Source organism: Formica exsecta, unplaced genomic scaffold (genome assembly GCF_003651465.1).
Source record: "Formica exsecta isolate Colony F162 unplaced genomic scaffold, ASM365146v1 scaffold32, whole genome shotgun sequence".
NCBI lineage: Eukaryota > Metazoa > Arthropoda > Insecta > Hymenoptera > Formicidae > Formica > Formica exsecta.
In genome coordinates, this window is record NW_021850453.1 from 754,880 (window position 1) to 775,713 (window position 20,834).

At 32.6% G+C, this 20,834-nt stretch overlaps 4 protein-coding genes across 10 annotated transcripts in view; 3 read left to right on the forward strand and 1 right to left on the reverse strand.

The window, feature by feature from the left end:
- Positions 1 to 5,191, forward strand: part of LOC115238085 (D-2-hydroxyglutarate dehydrogenase, mitochondrial) — a 38,953-nt gene extending 33,762 nt beyond the window's left edge. For all 4 annotated transcript variants that reach the window (XM_029811631.1, XM_029811633.1, XM_029811632.1 and 1 more), the window contains 7 exons: positions 1,769 to 2,061; positions 2,196 to 2,393; positions 2,917 to 3,110; positions 3,393 to 3,561; positions 3,659 to 3,957; positions 4,173 to 4,341; positions 4,434 to 5,191. In XM_029811631.1, the coding sequence (XP_029667491.1) occupies positions 1,797 to 2,061; positions 2,196 to 2,393; positions 2,917 to 3,110; positions 3,393 to 3,561; positions 3,659 to 3,957; positions 4,173 to 4,341; positions 4,434 to 4,708 (1,569 nt within the window). In that variant the 5' untranslated portion in view covers positions 1,769 to 1,796 and the 3' untranslated portion in view covers positions 4,709 to 5,191. The remainder of the gene's footprint in view (positions 1 to 1,768; positions 2,062 to 2,195; positions 2,394 to 2,916; positions 3,111 to 3,392; positions 3,562 to 3,658; positions 3,958 to 4,172; positions 4,342 to 4,433) is intronic.
- Positions 5,192 to 5,834: 643 nt separating this feature from the next.
- LOC115238092 (protein lethal(2)essential for life-like) lies at positions 5,835 to 9,707 on the forward strand. Its single transcript, XM_029811646.1, has 2 exons — positions 5,835 to 5,993; positions 7,928 to 9,707. The coding sequence occupies exon 2, from the start codon at positions 7,940 to 7,942 to the stop codon at positions 8,456 to 8,458; it is 519 nt and encodes a 172-aa protein (XP_029667506.1). The 5' UTR covers positions 5,835 to 5,993; positions 7,928 to 7,939; the 3' UTR covers positions 8,459 to 9,707.
- Positions 9,708 to 9,735: 28 nt separating this feature from the next.
- LOC115238086 lies at positions 9,736 to 14,893 on the reverse strand. The gene is made up of 7 exons (XM_029811635.1): positions 14,835 to 14,893; positions 13,688 to 14,321; positions 12,785 to 13,032; positions 11,861 to 12,183; positions 11,201 to 11,444; positions 10,533 to 10,813; positions 9,736 to 10,073 (listed from the first exon to the last, which is right to left on the reverse strand). Exons 2-7 carry the CDS (start codon positions 13,815 to 13,817, stop codon positions 9,836 to 9,838), a joined length of 1,464 nt encoding a protein of 487 aa, XP_029667495.1. The 5' UTR covers positions 13,818 to 14,321; positions 14,835 to 14,893; the 3' UTR covers positions 9,736 to 9,835.
- Positions 14,894 to 15,403: 510 nt separating this feature from the next.
- Positions 15,404 to 20,694, forward strand: LOC115238081 (rho guanine nucleotide exchange factor 7). 4 transcript variants are annotated; one of them, XM_029811617.1, is made up of 12 exons: positions 15,427 to 15,848; positions 15,981 to 16,107; positions 16,248 to 16,425; positions 16,511 to 16,726; positions 16,820 to 17,018; positions 17,114 to 17,338; positions 17,440 to 17,518; positions 17,720 to 17,841; positions 19,449 to 19,629; positions 19,702 to 19,803; positions 19,890 to 19,974; positions 20,254 to 20,694. In XM_029811617.1, exons 1-12 carry the CDS (start codon positions 15,780 to 15,782, stop codon positions 20,405 to 20,407), a joined length of 1,737 nt encoding a protein of 578 aa, XP_029667477.1. In that variant the 5' UTR covers positions 15,427 to 15,779; the 3' UTR covers positions 20,408 to 20,694. The 4 variants fall into 4 exon arrangements, 3 of the variants coding, with proteins under 3 accessions (XP_029667477.1, XP_029667478.1, XP_029667479.1); XM_029811618.1 differs by having other exon boundaries at positions 19,452 to 19,629; XM_029811619.1 differs by having other exon boundaries at positions 15,981 to 16,065.
- Positions 20,695 to 20,834: the final 140 nt, after the last annotated feature.

Here is a 20,834-nt window from a genome sequence, read left to right on the forward strand (position 1 = left end):
CAGTTTTGTTATCGGCTTCTGCCGTCAACATTTACTTAATATAAAAAACCTGCAACCTGCACGTGCCTAACAAGTGAACTCCGCACTCGGCATTTTATCAAAGAGTATTAGTGAACTTCGAGAAGTGAGTTTAGAAGCTTTATAAAAAAGATTTTACTATGCAACATTTTGCACACCGAAATGTTTCTTACTAGGCTTTCAAATACATTTTCAAACGTTCACTTATATTCCTTCATGCATTTCCGAGTGGAGAGGTATCCTATTTTGCACGTACACACCGCAAAACCCTTATATTAAGCAAATATATAATTATTATGGCCGGTAAAACAGGACGGTCCGGCATCCTCTTAAGGATGTTTTGGCTATACAATAGTAGCAAAAAACTGTCAAAATTAAAAAAAAAATTTCTTTTGTTTATACTGTTTGAAAAATTAAATAAATAAATCTGGATTATAAAAAGAATTAAAGTATCATAAGATAATGAGTTTTTAACGTCTTCGTAGAAGAAAATAGTTGTAAAAAATATTTCTCCTAATTTGACAAAAATTTTTGATTGTGAATATTTCCTGAAATCAACCGCAAGAAACAAAGAAAAATGAATAATTTACAGAAAAAGAGATGAGAAAGAAAGATAATATTTTTCTACAATTTTTAGTAAATAACTTTTAAACGAGTAAGTGGATCTAAATCAAGTTTTGCACAAATATTTATTAGAGTTTTCTTAATATATGTAAAAATTTTTATTTTGTTGGCAATGTTTTTTTCTTGTCAAATTTGTCAATAAATGCTATAATACGCGATTTTCCATAAGAATCAATAGTAACTTTAAACTTAAATAATTTCCAAGCTGTTAAGAGAATTGTGCTTAGGTTTTGCAGAGATACTCAGAAGAAATAGTAGAGTGTCTACAAAATTTTCATGCTTTTGTCAATGTTTTGACATATGACACATATATCCTTAATTTATTGTATAATTGTACGGCATTTATTTAATATTTATTTAAATTATTCTACATACAGTATTTTATAAAACATTATTATTCAAAAATAACTTTAAATATTTTCCTATAAATGAAAGCAAAAAATTTTATTGCTTCTATAGAAGCTTCGAATATTGTATGTAACTGCCTATGCAATTAATTTTCGTATTTTATAAATATATTTGATTTTAATAATATGTAACAATATTATTTTATTCTAATTATGGTGTATAAAAGATATCACATTCTGTCCATGTAATTGCGATATTTCTGTACGAACAATTCGATAAATTTTCCTTTGTAAAAAATAGAATAATTGATTTTCGATTATTGCGTTTGAAAGTTTTATATTTATTTAGTTTACCAAAAAATATATTATCTCTATCTGTATCTTAAATAAAATAAGTGTGTTATATTTTCTTTGAATTATTTAAAATAATGTTTAACAAATCTAATGTACATTGCTGTAAACATGTAGAGTTTTAAAATATCTGTTTTTGTATTATCAGAACTTTTTAAATTTTGAGTAACGATTAAAATCGTTATATATGGGTAACGCCATATAAAAATCTGTCAAATGGCACATTTAAAAAACTTGTTCTTAAGAAAAAAGTGTGAAAATATATTTTTTTATATCCTAAATTGTTTTTTTTTAAGCGACATTATTTTAATCTAATCTTTTATTTTGATAAATTTAAAACGAGGTCATCTTTATCTTGTCCAATATACATTATATTTACATACTTTGTGTCTTATCTTTATCTATATTTTGTTTTATCTTTTTTTAAGATAAACTTATTGCGAGGAAACAAAAGGGATGCAACGTGTGTTAACAAACATTGTGCTTCGACGATGCAACGACATCGCCGTTCGATATCCGCGAAATATCGCAGGCACGCGTCGTCGCTACTCAACGAAACCCGAATTAACATCGATCAGATATAAGATGCAACGTGGGCCCTACAATACGATCTCGAGCGCAGATATTAGTTTTTTTGAATCATTGATGGGCTCAAATCGTGTAATCACGGATCCAGATGAATGCGAGAGTTACAATATCGATTTTCCCAGGACTGTCAGAGGTAAACGCGCGAGAATAGGAAGAATTTTTAATATCATATATGATTAGTATTTTAGAATACCCTTTTTTGAAATAGAAGTTCGAAATTTTTCCATATTTAAGTCACAAGTAAGTTGGCATTTTGATTTTGTGCAGGTGCCAGTCGATGCGTGCTAAAACCGAAATCTACGGAGGAAGTGTCAGCTATATTAAAATATTGCAACGACAAGCGATTAGCGCTTGTCCCACAGAGCGGAAACACTGGTCTTGTTGGAGGTAGCAATCCCGTCTTTGACGAGATTGTGGTCTCCATGAAATTCATGAATAAGATTCTGGTTACGAATGAATTGGCGGGTAAGACAATTTTAAAAAATTCAGATAAACAAACAAGATAAAAATCTTGATTATTTACATTGTAATTAGATATGTTAATATTATTCCGTCTTATTTAAGCGTAACGTTGAAAAAATTTAATTTATATTCTTAAAATATAATTTAATTTGTTTATCAAACAATAATATGGTTTTTTAGAGATATTAAGAATATTAAGTGACAACCAATAAGTCATATCACAGTTGAAAATGCGAAATAATTAAATGTTTGCCAGGAAATTCTAAAAATGTACTATATATGTTTCTAGCATACATCTCCTGATCACTATTTTTTTCTGATTTTAATTTCAGTTTTTGATTTTATTGACGTATGCCTTTGGAAAAAAATTATACATTTGCGAAAATAGATAATAATGTCGCGATGGGATATATTTTTTTCTTGTTAAATAATGGAAAAAAAATAATGTGTGGACTGTTAATGATGATTATTCATTTCTCACACTTGCTATCATTATATTAAAAACGCAAACACTTCAATGTGTCAGGTGTACTGACATGCGAAGCTGGCTGCGTTTTACAGGATTTGGAGAATCACTTGGCCACGGTCGGGATGATGATGCCTTTGGATCTTGGAGCGAAAGGCAGCTGCTTGATTGGTGGTTGCGTCTCAACTAATGCGGGAGGATTGCGACTGCTACGTTATGGTAATCTTCATGGCAACATTTTGGGATTGGAAGCAGTAAGCACAAATACGAGTTGCGTAAAGTATTATTTAGCGCCGAAAATTGTTTATTATTTTGTATCGTGTAAATTTTATTACATCTAAAATTTTTATTTATTATTAAAATTTAATTTTTGAAGATTTTCTTTTATACATGTACAACATTTTTTCTTAACAAAAATCTTTCCTCTTTCATTCTTAATTCTAAAATTATTATTCCAAAGAACTTTGGATTCTTTAAATTTAATTAGAGAAAAAAGATCTGTATATATGGAAGTAATACAATTTGTATTTATTCAGGTAAAAGCAAACGGTGACGTCGTAGATGCATTGAATACGCTAAAGAAGAACAATACCGGTTATCACCTCAAACATCTGTTTATTGGTTCTGAAGGAACATTGGGAATTGTGACAAAAGTAGCTGTACAGTGTCCACCTTTGCCAAAGGCTGTACACCTCGCATTTCTAGGTATTATAAATAAATAAAATAGCTGAGGGGGGGGGGGGGGGATACATATATAGATATAAAGACTTAATTTTCAATTGTAATTATGTGACACTCGCAGGATTGGCAAGTTTTGATAAAGTATTGAAAACATACCATTTGGCGAAACGTGAATTAGGCGAGATTCTATCTTCCTGCGAAATGATGGATCGACTATCTATGGACGTCTCCATTAACAATTTGGGCATGAAAAATCCTTTGACAAGCCATGAAAACGGTCACGAGTTCTACATGCTTATCGAAACTTCCGGTAGTCATTTAACCCATGATGAGGAGAAACTCTCCCTTTTCGTGGAGCAGGCAATAAATAATGACATTATCGAAGATGGCACTTTGACTAACGAAACGACAAAAGTTAATGTACGCAATCAAAGATATAAACCTAAAAATTTAAAAAATTGTAAACTTAAAGAAACGCTTTATCATTCTTCATTTTACATACTAGAAGTTTTATGATTAAAAGTTCATATTTGGTTACTGTATTTGAATCTTTTTGAATGCAAAAAATTATATTCGAAGCTTTAGAGAATATGTTGTAATTTAGCTGTTTCTCATACTAAAGATTTAATTTACAGAATATATGGGCACTTAGGGAAAGAATCAGCGAGGGCGTTCTGCGTGATGGTTACGTCTTCAAGTATGACATTTCCTTACCTTTAACATCGTTTTATAAAGTCGTCGAGGTGCTTCGAGAGCGGATACACGATCCTCGTATCATTAGGATCAGTGGTTATGGCCATTTAGGTATTCATAAATATATATAATGGTAACTGAAATATGTCAAAATTAAAATATATTTATAATTTGTGAACAATTTTCTTCTTTTATATCTTCAGGCGATGGAAATATCCATGTACAAGTCTCTATACCAGAGTATTATGTGGATGTGGCTGCACAATTGGAGCCATTTATCTTTGAGTACGTATCACAATGTCAGGGTAGCATCAGCGCCGAACACGGCATTGGTTTCAAAAAGACTAAATATCTTCACCTGAGCAAAACCTCGTCTGAGATCGCAATGATGTATGATTTGAAAAAACTAATGGATCCGAACGGCATTTTGAATCCATATAAAATTGTAATGCCTGTTATGGCGGAATTAAAATCCTAAAAATAATCTCTAACAAACAAAAATGATGTAAATTCAATGTGCCATTTAGGTAAAATACATTTAATGTAAATGGAGCAAAGCTCTGTGTGAATTATCTATGTAATTATTTTTATAGAAAATCTCTACCTTGAGGGATTTTTTAAAATATTGAAACATTGTCACATTGTGTAGAGATGTTAATATAATAGATATATATTCAATTACATATATGTTGTGGACATAGCAAGTAATGTTCGGTAAAGATTTTTTTGGCTAATCTCCATTCGCTAATAAAAGCAAGCGTAGCATTTCAATGACTAATTAAGTCTATCTCAAAATAGACATGCAGCACAAGTGGCAGCAGATATGAGACATATCGAAACATGTCTTGACAAATGGAAAATGCTAAACATATATCATGTTTTTACAGTTGTATAATTTATTTAGTATGATGTATATATGATTTTTTATATTTAATCTCCAATAAAGAGATTTTATATTTTTCAATTTGATCTTTTTTCTTGTTTTTTTTTTTCTCTCTACGAATATTTTCGTAAAATTGATTTAAGTTCTTTATTGTATAGTTAAAGAAAACACTTAAATTTATTCATAGTTGTATTAATCACAAAAAATTTTCTAAATTTTGAGAGTTATTAAAACATTTTCTCTTTAAATTCTTCTAATCTATAAACGGATAAAATATAATTATCACATTGTTTAGATATTTCATCGTTCATATTTTTCTTATACAAATTTCAGTTGCAAGAAATTCTTTTATAATCTGTTTAATATACGTCTGATAAGTTATTTGATATGCGTCATTTATATAGGGAGCATGTACATGGTCAGTGTTTGCAAAAATAATGTTCGATTTTTACAGAAACGCAATGTTTTCTTTCAGAATTGAACGCATACGAATTACTTACGTAATTCTTTCGCGAATGATATAGATTTATAGATCACCTGTAAGCGAGCTTTGATTTGGGCGACTGATATTGCTAGAAATTACGAGAAGGTCCACGCAAGATCCACGAACGCAAAAGGAACGTTGTTGATCCTGCATCGAATCAGGCAATGAGCGCATGCGCGCGCGTCATACGGTCGAATGGTCTCGAAAAGAGCGGCAAACCAAATATAAACTGGCGCGGCAGCCTTTATTGCGCAGTTAGTCGCAGCAATTCGCGATCGAAGGATCGTCAATTTTACAGTGACAATAGTCTTATTGCGCAATTTGACAAGTAATTTCACGTGCACAAATCGAACATTTGTATTGTGTTGAAGGACGCGAGTGACTTCTGGCAATAAGGTACGTACACAGCGATTCGCCTTCTACGAATTCACCGCACGAATTACTGATAATTATTTAACAATAGTACGGAATTACATCAATTAATCGGACTGTTACGTTTGTAACATTTAGTATTAAAATTATGAAAGTTTTGTATGTAAAAAAAATTGCGCGTTTATTTTGCATATATAGCTATAATTACCCAGACAGCACAAGGATGTCCTTAGGACGTCCAAAGGGCATCCAGGACATACATGTAGGATATCCTGAGGATATCCTATTTTAATCCTCGGATCTCCTCTGGATGTCCTGAGGAAGAATAAATGATAGCCGTACACTAGCCTCTGGAGAATCCAGGGAGATCCTGTGAAACATCTGTGGAACATCTTAAGGATTTCTATAGGATATGTTAGGGATATTTTTCACACGTTAAAAAGAACAAATTCTAAAATTTAAATATAAATTAAGATTGCGTTCTGTTATTTACTGCTAATACTAAAAATAGTTCACGTTTTTTAATATTTGAGGTTTTCGTGCTGTACATAAATATTTTAGGTTTGGCTTCCGGGTTTAAGTCGTGTAATATTTTCAAAACAATCCAATATCTGAATTCCCTATGTTGGGATTGCATCAGAAATTGAACTGATAAAAAATAATTATATTTTTAATTTCCTGTTAGTTGCTCTTTGCAAGCTTTATATAATTCTCATGACCAAATCTCAAATACGAGTTCGCGCGTCGCATAGCGGTAAACAAACGAACTAGCGGTTGAATACTATTTTTTGTAAAGTTTTTGGAATGTTGCGCATAGTAACATTTCTCATGAAATATTAAATAAATAATAATTTTGAATATATGAAAATGTGCGCATCAAATTCAATTATTAATATTAAACGAAATTAATGTTAACAATTAATTGCACATGTATATGTCCTCTGGAAATCCAAAGGACATTTAATATAATAGACAGGGCAGATATCCTACAGACATCCAGGGGTTATCCAGGGGACATTTATAGGACATTAATACTTATTACAATACTTAAAATTTCTAAATTATATTAAATAGCCTACATAACCGAAAGTAATCATGTATGCATATTAAATTTTCATAAAATATATTTATAATAATATCTTAAAACATCCTACAAATATCCTGAACCATCCTGGACATATTCAGGATGATCCTGAGGACGTTTTGTGCTGTCTGGGTATAATATAATTCGTAAGAGGATTTTGAAAAGTTTCGTTTTTCAAGCTAGAGATTTTTGAAGATATATTGCGATTATTATTTGGATAATTCTTTTATAAAACAAATTAGATTTTATTTTAATTATTTTACTTATATACTCTCTCATTTAAGTTTCCATGCTTTCAGTATATATTTATCGTTTTTACTGTGAGTTGAAATTCTTAAAAATTTATCATATAACTTTGAATAACATTGATATATGTGAAAGATAACTTATTTTTTAAGCTATATATATAATGACTATTTAAAATTATTTCAAAATTATGTTCCCTATACAACTGTAAGATAGAGCAATATATAGATATCTTATTGTTTATTTGCTTTTAAAGATATAGAGAGATAATATATAGTTATATTATCTGGAGATATATATATATATATATATTACGCATTGATATTATTTCATATTATTATGGATGAAATTGTACATGTTATTTAAAACGCAGGCAATTATAGAAGACAAATTTAATCGAGATTTTTGTTTTCTAGATTTCTATTTATAGAATATCTAATAATTTATATATATTCTTTATTATGTATTAATATGTTACTCTATATTTATATTATATATACTTGGAGTTTATATATTTTTTATAACTTAATTCTTTTCTTTTTATATATCGGAGTTTTTTAATTAGAAATAATTTCATATCCTACATATGGCAAGAATAACATGTGTATTCGGACGAACATTAATCCAGTTTTAGGAAATCATGGCCCTGATACCACGGAATGTATTTCGTAGTTGGTGGGACGATATGGACCGCTGGCATCGCGACGTAGAGGAGCACTTTGGGCATTTGAATTTGCGGCACAATGATCTGTGGCCGTCCCCGTCGTTCCGCGATACATTCCGCCCGTGGCGTGACTTATTCAACAACCTGGATCACCAAGTGGGCGGCGCGGCGATGGTCGAGCGCGACGAGGATAAATATCAGGTGATCGTGGACGTGCAGCAGTTCACGCCGGAGGAGATCACCGTACGCACCGACGACAAATACATCACCGTTGAGGGCAAACACAACGACAGGAAGGACAGGCACGGCTACGTCTCGCGCCAGTTCGTGCGCCGCTATTTATTGCCCAAAGGCTACGATATCGGTCATGTGAAACCCAGTCTGTCATCTGACGGTATCTTGACCATCACGGCTCCTAGACTTGCACTCCCGGCGCCGGGCGAGCGAATCGTGCCAGTTCTACGAAGCAATAAGCCGGCCATCAAGGCCGCATAATGCGCTGATATGCTTATGGATAACGCAAAATTGTTCCGGCATTTTAAATATTGCTTAAATATTCGAACCATTGTTAAGGCTAATCATGTTTACTGAATTATCCATCATTGTCTATGTTGCGATCGATACCTAAAAAAAAAGCGGAAAATTAATTAAACATTGATTAAAATAATCGGCGTTTAGAATAATTAAATGTTTTGAAGATCTGCAGATGTCTTGGCGATAAGTTTGCGTTATTCGGCTTTTTCGCAAATGTTTATTATTAAATTTTATTATTATTAAATGTTAAACACCTGCTAATATATATTAATCTATGTACATCAACATTGTATTGTATGTGTAAGCAAGGTCGCGAAGTCACGATCGTTATAATTTTTATGTCAGTTTGGTTCATAGTTTGATGATTGTAATTTGAGAATTAAATGTTTACATCTGCGCGAGATTTTTTAAGAATGGAAATTAACAAGCGCATCGATTCGCCTCAATAATTGTGATCGTGAGTCATTTCGCGCGTTTGAATGCCTATGACCATAATTGTAGGGAATTATACACAATCACTATACCTGTAGTTGTTGCCAATTATTTTGTTGACAAGCTCTTGCAAACGCGGTACCGGTTGGAGTGCGAATAATAGCAGCATTACGAGATTACATAACACTGAGAAATAACTTCACTCGGATTCGTTAGAGATTATATACTCATCGGCGATTAATTTCAGTTTATGCCGTTAAGATTTGCTCTTAAAATCAACTGCTATCGTGTCTAAGAAGCTTGTCGCTCTTATGTAATAATTTGTGTAGTTTTTTGCATTATCGTTAGCTCGATGATTCCTAATTTATTGTTAGAGTTCGTACTTATATGTTCAAAGATTGTTTACATAACTATTCTTTTTAGCAATGAATGCGAATTATATAGAATATGTGCATATAGAACTATCGGTAAATCACGCGATATCGATTACTTATTACTAGCCAAGAAATAAAGTAGAAATATAAACATAATATATTATGTAGTATATTTCATATATATTCGTATTTCGAATAAGTTGTGTTCAAATGACGATTAAATGCATATTCCACATTTAGTGTTAATAAGATGATCTTACTTTCACGTGTGTAATTTTCTCTCGTACTTTCATTCGCCTTTTACTTAAAAATCTATAATTTCTATAATTATTACAATAACTGTAATATATTATAATATCTCACATGCTAACGATATTTTTGCAATAAAGATTTCTTTTCAATTTATTCTAGAATATGATTTTGTGAATGACCTTCTTTTTAAATATTTATTATTATTATATACTTACAATTATTATTTGGCTTATATGTCATAATTATAATATGTATTACTATCTATTTATCTGTGACTTTCTTACGACGGTCCCCGATCTTCTTCGCTATCAGAGAACGGCATTTGATCGTCCTGATTTGATGGCGGTGTTGATTCTTCTAAGATTGTTTCCTCCGGAGGTACAAAACCCTGTATCCATCTGGCTTGCTCCTCTATCACTGGAATTTTGTCGTCGATCAATTTCTCCACATCCACCTTGTTCAATTCTTCTTGTATGCGTCTCTTCAGCGGTCCCTCGATCGCGTCCATAATCTGATATCTACGAAAGTGAAGCAGAGTTAGAAGATAAGATGTATAAAGAAGATTCCAAGAAACAAAACGAAGAAGTTTAATACAATCTAAATAAAATACATAAATGTAAATAAAATATCTGAATATTCAAGAAAAATCCGAGGAAATATATTCATAGTCTTTAATTGTGGAACGTTACAATTATCATTAATAAAAATTTACAATAGAATTTTGTAGAAAATAAAAATTCGAGAACTCTGTATTCTAATGTTAAATAAAAAGTTTAAACAAGAGATATTTATAATATTTCCGGATATTATTAACAATGCCAGGTTTCTATACGTCAAAAGAAACACGTTAGACATACATCTCCTAATTCTCATTCTAATCCGATCGGGATTAGAAAATCGCCAATTATAGGCGTCGCCTTGAGATGTTGGCGTGAGACGCACATTTTACAATAATGGCCGTGGCCATTACAATTTACCTTAATAGGTTCGGAACTATATTAACGCCTGCCTCCATCAGATAATCGAGCGTGCCGGCCCCGTGGACTCTCGCCTGGATGTTGCCCAGCTCGAGCTCTAGCTCTTCCAGGGTGGCGCGCTTTCGCGTGTCCAGCGATTGACTCAGTTTGATCTGTACTCGGAAGTATTGTACGGTGAAGGACACGGTGCCGGCGCGAGACAGGACGCCGCCAATCACGCTCACCTCCCAGTGCGTCTTGCCCTTCAGCTCCTGAGTGCCGACATCCAGAAGCGCGTACACCTGTAATAAAGTGTCGTAGCATATAAATCATCTCTTTGAAAATTAAAAGCAAACGTCGCCCACACACGCGCATGCCAAATTCCAAAATCGCAAGCAAATGGTGTCTTTACGTAACATTACGCTACGATCGCGTTGCAATTATGATAATGCGACTGCGTATTAGTAGTACGTCATCTTTACTTCAGAAAAATCCTTAGATAGCATTTGTTTAAATTCGATTATAATTTATTCATCTATATTAATGCCATCTTCTTTCAAGCGGAATTCTTTTGCGTTTATAGTATACATACTTATTCCCGTGATATTTTTATGTAGAAATACTTTTAAAGTTCTTCAATCGAGATATCCCGGTTAACTGTTATAGATTTTCTCAAAAATCACACTCACAATTCCATTCTCCAAAGTGATCGTTATGTTGCCCATGCGATAGAAACTGGCCAAACCGATGATCCAGGTGTGTGACGAGGTCACAGTGAATACACCGACGCTCTGGCTGTAATCCTTCAAGTTGTATGGATCGTAGCCCATTTGAGAAACCTGCTTACGAACTTCTGCCACCGCCATGTCGAAGGGTGAAATTGAATTAGGGAAATATTGCGGTAATTGTGATATCTGCTTATTCACTTCGCCCCTGAAACGTACCAACTTTCTTATGAAATACTTCAAATAAGAGTAAACAAGACGAAAAATTATGTATTATACATTATCTGATAAAAACAAAAAAATAAAAGAGAAAAAAAGAAAGAAATATATTTGTTATATTAAAATGTATAGAATTTTATAAAATATACTTTATATAAGATTTAATATTTGTTTAATAGATTGTTAGATATCGAGAAGTTTAAATAAAGAACAGTGTGTCAGATTTAAATTAATATTTTTTTCAGCATTCAATTATAATTTTTGTAGCATCTGATGAATTTCTGATTACTATTACTCGTATGTATATAACATTTTCTTACTATTTTTTTTAATCATTTTTCATTGATTTCATTATTTTTCGGCATACGAAGGGAACTATCGCCCAAGAATCTAAGAATATCGTACCTCATGTTTGTGTTAACTTCTTTCAGTATGAATGGCTTGATGCTGTCAAAGATAAAGGAGCCGACAGAATTGATGACGCCCTGGAAGACCGAACCGAGAAATCCCAGATTTGTGAAGTCCATGTCGATCTTGTTAAAGGTCAGGTCCATGTCGATGTTTTGGGCCTGTAATTTACCGTCGGTGGCCACTTCTAGCCTGGCGATACCCTCGACGTTTACGCCGGTGAGCTTCACTGTAAAATTGCCGGCCGATCTTGAGAGCCATGATGCCAATGTGTACAATCCGCGAATGTCAAGACTATCGATCCTCACTGCGACGGACACCTCAAAAATACATTTGTCTTTCATATTCATCATGGAAAGACCAAAATTGAAGAGATTCCCGTAAACACAAAAGTATGTGAAAATAATATAAATATGATAATATTCTCACAAAAAATATTTAAACATACTGTACAGAAATTTCATATATAAGATACTCCAGAATCATTAGATATCTTTTTAATAGCAGATTTTTTAGTCAATTTGGAATAAATTTTCCTTTAACTAAAAGGTGAAGGAAGTTCAACATTTTTTGCAAGTTTCCAATTTTTACCATCACATTTTTATAATTAAGCTTCAATTAAAATTCCATTAAAGTAAAGTCTATAAATTGAAATCAACGCGCGCGCATAAAAAATAAAAGAATATGTGTAATAAATAAAAAAAATGAAAATTTTATAATTTAGGAAGAATAAAACGAGAGGAATAGTAAAATTTTTCCTCGAAAGTATGAATCATTTAAAGAATAATATAATATATACAATTCTAGTCACAAAATCCGATAAAAAATATTAAAATAAAAATATTATTGAGTCAATTTTAACAATTTGTTTAATTTTTTATTTCCATATATCTCTTTTCGTTTAACGTTCTTTTAGTTTACCTGCATACGAGCCAACTCCGATTCTATGTGCTCGATACGGAATTTGGATAGTCCGTAAACGTTGACTTGCTTAAAATTCATTGTATACATAGAGAAGGAATGCTTCATATCCGGCACCGGCATCGGATCCGGTATCGGTGCGCCTGGAAGCCCGACCGGATCGTCTTGCTGATAATGCTTGAGGATTGCACGAATCTGATCCCCGAGGCGTTGCTCGCCCGCTGCAATCTGAGCTGCCTTACTTTTGTCTAGAACAAGTCATATATTACCTCATTCTCAATTAATAAACCTAATAATGCCAAATAATAACATTAAATAATAAATAAATATGACCAAAAATATAATATTAAAGCCATACAAAGTTTTTAGTTTCAAAAATTATCGACATCCTAAAATGTTCGAGATAAATAGCTTGGAGATTCAGTTATTTCAGAGAATTTGAAAACGATAGCTCTATCCTACAGTGATTTACACTACGATTGCCCCTTGAACTGTACATTATATTACGTAAGAAGAATGAATCATTTATATGAAAAATAATGTGGGAATTAGTTCGTCGTAGTTATCAAACGTCAATAGTTCTTTAATTTATTTCTTATATTATAAAAAATTAATAGTTTCTCAAAGTTCAGTTTCTCAGTTACAGTTTTAAATTACAATTAGAAGGAAAAAACATAGTTTTTTTATTCACATAATATTCAATTCGATTAAATCATATTTAAGCAATTTACGGGAACTATAGAATTGAAGCTATATTTATATATAGAATAAGCGAGAATCGAGAATTTCAATTAAAAAAAATGTTTTTTCCACGTGATATTTATAATTTGATCGAATCACATTTAAACGATATACGGGGGAAGTGTATAGACTTTATTACAAAACAATTCGTCAAAATCATACTTGTTGAAGATGAGATATCATTCAGTTTTTTCGACTCGTCGCCTGCACATAGGCCACACAGGAAACAGCACACCATCAAGAGGATTGTTGTTCGCATTTTTGATTGGATCGAATGCAACTCGCACCACATGTCGTTTCGATTTTTATTCTTAATCGATCAATATAACAATTAATTTTAATTTTAGCGCGCGCACACATACAATCACATATGCTTCGTGTCGTTAAATGGCACTGTCTTTCTCTGCCCACTGAGATAGATGCTTATCAATGGACGATGATGACGACGTGCGATATGAGGCTCGAAAGACTGACTATAGAGAAGTGTATGCACGCGTTCGACTAGTTGGGGTGATACCCGAATGAATTTAGTGGAATGATATCTCCGACAGGTCATTGAGGGGGCAAGGGTCAACCGTTTTATATCTCCATCCGTGCCCCTTCCCTCGCCGCCCTTACACGTTGCTTCCTCTCCTTTTATCCGCTTCTTTCTCTCTTATCATGTTCGTCCGATTCTCATCTCTCGCTTTAATGGCATTGTGCGACTTAGTGTTGCGATGATCGATTATGTGAGAAAGTAATCCCTGATCGATGACGAGAAATCACAGAGAAAGTTGGGTTTTACCATTTTTTAAATCTGCTGAGAAGTAAATATATATGTATATATGATTATGACTATATATATATATACGATATATATGTAACTATATTTGATTTATTGGTTTAAAGAGATTGTAATTTTATTAAAAATTACGATCGATTAGAGTCGCAAAAAGGTTGACTTTATTAAAATCATAATGAAAATTTAGACAAATTTACTCAACAAAAAGCATCAAAATATATCAAGAATATGGAAAAGAAAATAAAAAAAGATAAAATAATCGAAAGATAAAAAGATATATATATATATATATATATATATATTTCTTTCTTTCTATCTTTCGATTATCTTAGAATTGAAATTAAAATTTAGATTGTTAAATCGAAATATATATCGAAATGGTCTAAGCAATGTATCGAAATAATATCGTGTACTAATTAAACGCGGTTGCTAGTGTGTATGCAGCTCTGTCCGTATAATAATATGTAATATATGCTTCTAACATTTTCATTCGTCGTGAAATAAATACAAACTCATTGTACGATATACCTCTAAATATATTTCTGAAGATGCTCGTTGGAAATTGTGCGTCGCATATATCACGTTCTTGTGTCATCTTACGCGTCTGCAACACGTATAATTGAAGGGTGCATTCTGTTTGATATTATTATCGTTTCCAAGTGTTTAATCAAGATTAATTAAGATAATGAATCTTGCGCTTCGAAACAAAATTAGCGTCAAGCGATGCACACAAATGTATCAAAAGATGAGTTCAAAAATCCTACTCATAGGATAAAGTAGCGTTTAATTGACCAATCAGGGAAAAGAAATCTTTATATCCTGATTGGTCAAAAAGATTTCTTTGTCCTGATTGGTCAATTAGAAGCTACTCTACTCCATGGGTAGAATTTTCGAACACATCCATGGATTAGCAAGAGTTGGCGGGATATTTAAATCAACACATAACATATATACAAAATAAATTTATATGCGAAATAAAATTGATAAAAAAAATATGGCTCTTTCCTCCAATGTATCTTTCGTTTGTGTTTATGCCTTTTTCAAAAAAACAAGACGAATAGAGATCTGTTCATGACGTATAGTCACGTGGCGCGCAGATGCGTTTATTTATAGATAACGAGTGTAATTCAGCAAATGTGTATGTGTGTAAGATATCTATACCATCGCATTTATGCTAATAGCTGATACAGGCATTCACTGGCATTCACAGGCGTGCGACGTGCGACCAATTCTTGCATGACAGAGAAGCGAAAAGTAGAATACTTGGAATATATGTATGACAAAATATTCTTCGTGTTATGGCGTTTTGATGCCCGTGAGCTATGTTATAATTCCGGGACAAGTGCCTTCTTATGCGCTCTGAAAGCCAGACGTTTGAAGGCTGAACATTATTCCCGTGACAAGGAAATGCGCGGCGATACCACTTTAGTTCCTTGACGTTCTTTTACGATTCGCAATCAACGAAACAAAATTATGTCGAAGCCCGATGCACCGAAATTTGTTATAGCGCTTTTTTCCTTTAAAGGAAAGAATAACGATGAGGTATGTAAAAAGAAGAGAATACCTCTCATTGAGTGATACTTGAGAATATCGTACAATATATCGGAACAATATATCATCGTAATTTCCAAAATATGTTTTTTTTTTAATTACGCAATATTCTCATTCTTTTAGTTGTGTTTTAAGAAGGGAGATATAATAACAATAACTCAGGTGGATGATGAAGGCTGGTGGGAAGGCACGCTACACGACAAAACTGGTTGGTTTCCCTCGAATTATGTCAAAGAATATAGAATTCCAGGTACAGTGTGTGTATTTATAAATTCTTTAAATAGATTTAAATATATTGAAATTTGAATACTTTAATAATTATGCATACTTAATCTGGTTTCAATTCTTGTAACATTTTATATACTGTCTGATGAATAAACATATATATAGATGGTGGTCATACATCAATCAAAACATCTCCAGAAAGGAGTCCACACGAATCACCTACTCATCAGAAACTTAATCGCGACATAGTATTGAAGGATATTGTGGATTCTGAGAGAGTAAATGTAGCAGAACTACAAGGTTTAGCGAATAACTTTTTACAACCTCTTGAAGCATCAAATATGTAAGTTATATAATAAAATATATAAAGAAAAATATATATGTTATATACTATAAAAACTTACAATTATATATATATATACATATAGACTGAAGAAAGATGAATATAAACAGCTACTTGGTAATATACACGAAATCTTGGAAACTCATCAATGTCTGTTGGCAAATTTGGAAGCAACCATTTTACAAGGACTTTCTGCAAGAGTAGGAAACCTTTTTCTAACTATCGCGCCGAGACTAAAATCTATTCACACTACATATTGTAATAATCATCCACAAGCTGTTTGTATATTAGATAGATACAGGTAGCTACTGAAAGAGAGATATAAGATTAGTTTATTAAACCTGTATTTTTATATTGATCAAATATATTCATTATACACATTATCATGTTTTAGAGATGAATTAAATGAATTTATGGAGCGTAGTGGAGCAATTTCACCTGGTATATTGGTATTAACCACTGGCCTTAGTAAGCCATTTCGAAGATTGGATAAGTACTCTGCTATGCTTCAAGAATTAGAAAGATATACCGAAAAGAATCATCCTGATAGAGGAGATACTCAACGTAGTATAGCAGTATATAGGGAAATCACAGTATGATAATCTTGTTCTGTATATACAACAATTGTTATTAACATTTAATTGCATTTAAATTTGTTCATTATGATATGATCTGTTTTTATTGTTAGGATCATTGTGCTTCTATACGTAAGCAACGTGAGTTGGCGCTTCAAATATTAACCAGTGGAATCAAAGGCTGGGAAGGTGAAGAATTAAGTTCGTTAGGTGAGATTATTCACGTTGGAGCTGTAACTCTGGCAACTGTAGATCGCAGAGATAGATATTTTGTTTTGTTTCCCACCACACTGCTAGTACTTAGCACCAGTCCTAGGATGAGTTCCTTCATTTATGAGGTATATATTTGGTAACATTTCTATTATATATATACACTGATTTAATAATACAACTTTAATATACAATAATCTCATTTTGTGTATTGCAATTATTTGTATAGGGAAAACTTCCATTAACTGGTATTAATGTAACTGGAGTTGAAGATACGGATGAAATAAGAAATGCTCTTGAGATCACTGGTACGATTATTATTATAATTTTATATGTATCATAATTCTATCTTACAACAGGCATAACAAATGTCATTTTGTGATTTAGAAAACGGTAACGAAAAAATATATGAACAGATCCATCTACTTTTCTTACATTGCAAAATGACATAATTATTTTTTTAAATAGTAGTTTATATAAATAATGTATTGTGATATGTATCTTTTAAGGACCAATGATTGAGAGTATTGTCGTGTTATGCGCCACAAGGGAAGAAAGACAGCGTTGGATTGATCTCTTGATTCAGGAACAAGGCACTAGTAGCCTCTTGAAATCACCAACAGTGTCTCGTGTGAGTTGTCATCATCCTCCGTACGCGCGACTCTCGAGATACTTTGCGAAGCTCGTGAGGAGAAAAGTTATATATCCCGAATTAATGAAAAAGTTGTTGTATATACAATATGTTTTGAAGCCAGACTTGAGCAATGTAAAAATGAGAAAATGCAATGTGACCTATATTATTTTAACTGCTAGTAGCAGTGGAGGATCAGAGTCGAACACATCCACTGAAAGTAATGCACAGGAGGAGCCACGAACATTGCGTAAATCTTCGTTAATACTGGATGTTAAATACGTGATAGATAATACTGATCTTAGTACGGTAGGACTCGCAAATACTGCCTCACTCACGAATTTCGCACCGAGAGTCGATCGCTGTACCTTCGAAACTAGTAAAAGTTTACCGGCCGTTGCCACAATGAGTCACGTCCTGCCGCTCGCGTCAAGCAAATCCTATACATCGAAATTTCATACGCGCTGTAATGAATTTTGTCGAGAACATTTGGAAATACCAGACGACCAAGAGCACAGCGGTCTAACGATGAATTATTCAAAAACGATCGAACTCTATCCAAAGATGTCGGAGATTCAATATTCGACGACATCCAACCAGAAAAATAGCGTAAAAAGAGAAACGTGCGCAAACACTAGTTTACGGTCATCGGATTCGGGAATGGCCGAAAGTTATCGCTTGAATTCATCTGAAATTAATTCCTGTTACAAGTCGTACGCATCTAGTCATACCAAGTATACAGATCCTGTAAGAACATCTCATAGCGAAAGCGATAACGATGAGAATAAATTTGAGCATCAGTGTATTTGCACTTCGCCGTTTGGCTCTACACCTCGAGACAGTGCCCATTCTCTAGCTTCGTCCAAAAATATTGATGAATGTACAAATTCTGCAAGACCTAGCGATAGAGATGCGAATAACGATCCGAATAATAGCGAGAAAAAAATTCAAGAAACTCTATTAACTCATCCTCTGATAAATTATGGAAATGTACAAGGAAAGAGGTATACGCAACCGATACCGTACGCACATCAATGTGTAATTAAGAAAATCGGGAGACATGTAGTTCGTCCAATACAACCGATTATGGAGGAACATGACGAACCAACTAATCAAGTGTATTCATCTGGACTGTATGCTCATTGGTGGCTCAAGAAACCTATCCCGATATTTGGATACACGGAACAAGGCAAGCTTCCATGGCATGGCTGTTTCTTTGATCTCATTTCAGTTTTTTAACCATTGTTGGTGTTTTTACTAATTATCATTTTTCACCAAAAATAGTATGCCCTTATTTCACAGCCATGTTGTGTGAAGTAAGCTATTGCTTTACTAACACAATATACATTATAGGATAGTTCTTAAAAACATCACAAATTTTTCTGCACATACCTTTATTTATCGCATTGCCATCATCCACTTTGTGCAAAATTCCATTGATTTTGATTAGGCACAGCTTTAGCTTCTAGGTAGGGCGTGCACTCTAAAGTGATACAATCATGTGTTTTGTATCCTTAAGATAATTTCTAATTAAAAGTAGGATCGCAAAAAAGTAGAATAAAAGGTTCTGTAATAATAGAACATATTAATATAATTAAGTGTTGTAGCAGATGAACAATCAGTTGAACGGGAAGCACCAACGGCCGATAATGGAGCATTGCACATCTCCAGGAATTAAGACACCTTGGAGTCTTGCATCATTAAGACCTGCTCCTCCCTTATATTCTCTTAAGAATTTTGGAAAAACAGATACTACCACAGATACATCACGCCTACAACGATCATGCAGTAAGATTTATCTGTATTGAATAAATATTAGATTTTTTAAAATTATTTTCTATTGTATGTTTTACATCATAGACGAGCGACAGTTTGAAGAAGATGCAATCATACTGAAAGTAATAGAGGGTTATTGTCTTTCTGTCAATGCTAGATTTACTGTACATTCTGGAGAATCTAATTGTAAGTGATGAAAGATAATTATTAATGATTTGTTGTGTAAACTTTTCAAGATATTTCATGTATCATGAAGAAATTATGCTTTTCAGCAATGTTAGATTATGATTCACAAAAATCACGTGATAGGATATCATCTGCGCATAATAGAGGCAACTGGGAATCTTGTAATGACAGGCAAGTGTAAAAAAATTAATATTATTTTGAAAAAAATACTCGTCTTGTCCTCCATTGCAACAAATCTGATAATTTCTACAAAAGTCAAACATTGCTTGCTTAAACTTTTCCTAGAAACACTTTGTTATCGTTTTATTGTTCATTTGATTAATTCAGAAAAAATTGAGGCAGAATTAGGCAGAGATTCACAAAGATAGTTAATATATTGGTATGATGTTAAGATCATTGCATGTTTTTTTTTACTGTATATGTCAATATTAATGTATGTTTTATATACAGGACATTATCTGAAACGGTTAAAACCTTGAAGAATCAAATGACAGATCTACAATCACAAATGTCACTACTAACAAAGCAATTAGACGAAGAGAGAAGATCACGACTTTCATTAGCTGCTACAGTAAAACGTAGTATGGGAGTCATAGATGGATAAGGATGTCGATAACATCAAAGAATGTGTAATTATAAGATGAGTGTTTTAAGATAAATTGTTCATAATGTTCATATTTTACACGTACAAGTTAATCATAAAACGCATTATATATGTTGCGCATTGTTGGAATGTTTTCATAAAGTTTACTATTTGTTACATACACATACGCGCGCGTGTACCAAACACATTTATATGATAAGCTTAGGATAAAGACAGACAATATATAAAGAAATTATTTATGTATTTTTTTAGTATATTATACATTTAGAAATAAAAGAAATATCCAGAAAATTGTGTGTATTATTATAAAATTCACATTAAATAAAAACATGTAAATTTATTCAAATAATTTGTATTTAGAAGAAATGTCTCAAATTATATTAATGTTATCCATATTTACAGTTTAACATTTTATGAGAAGAGTTAT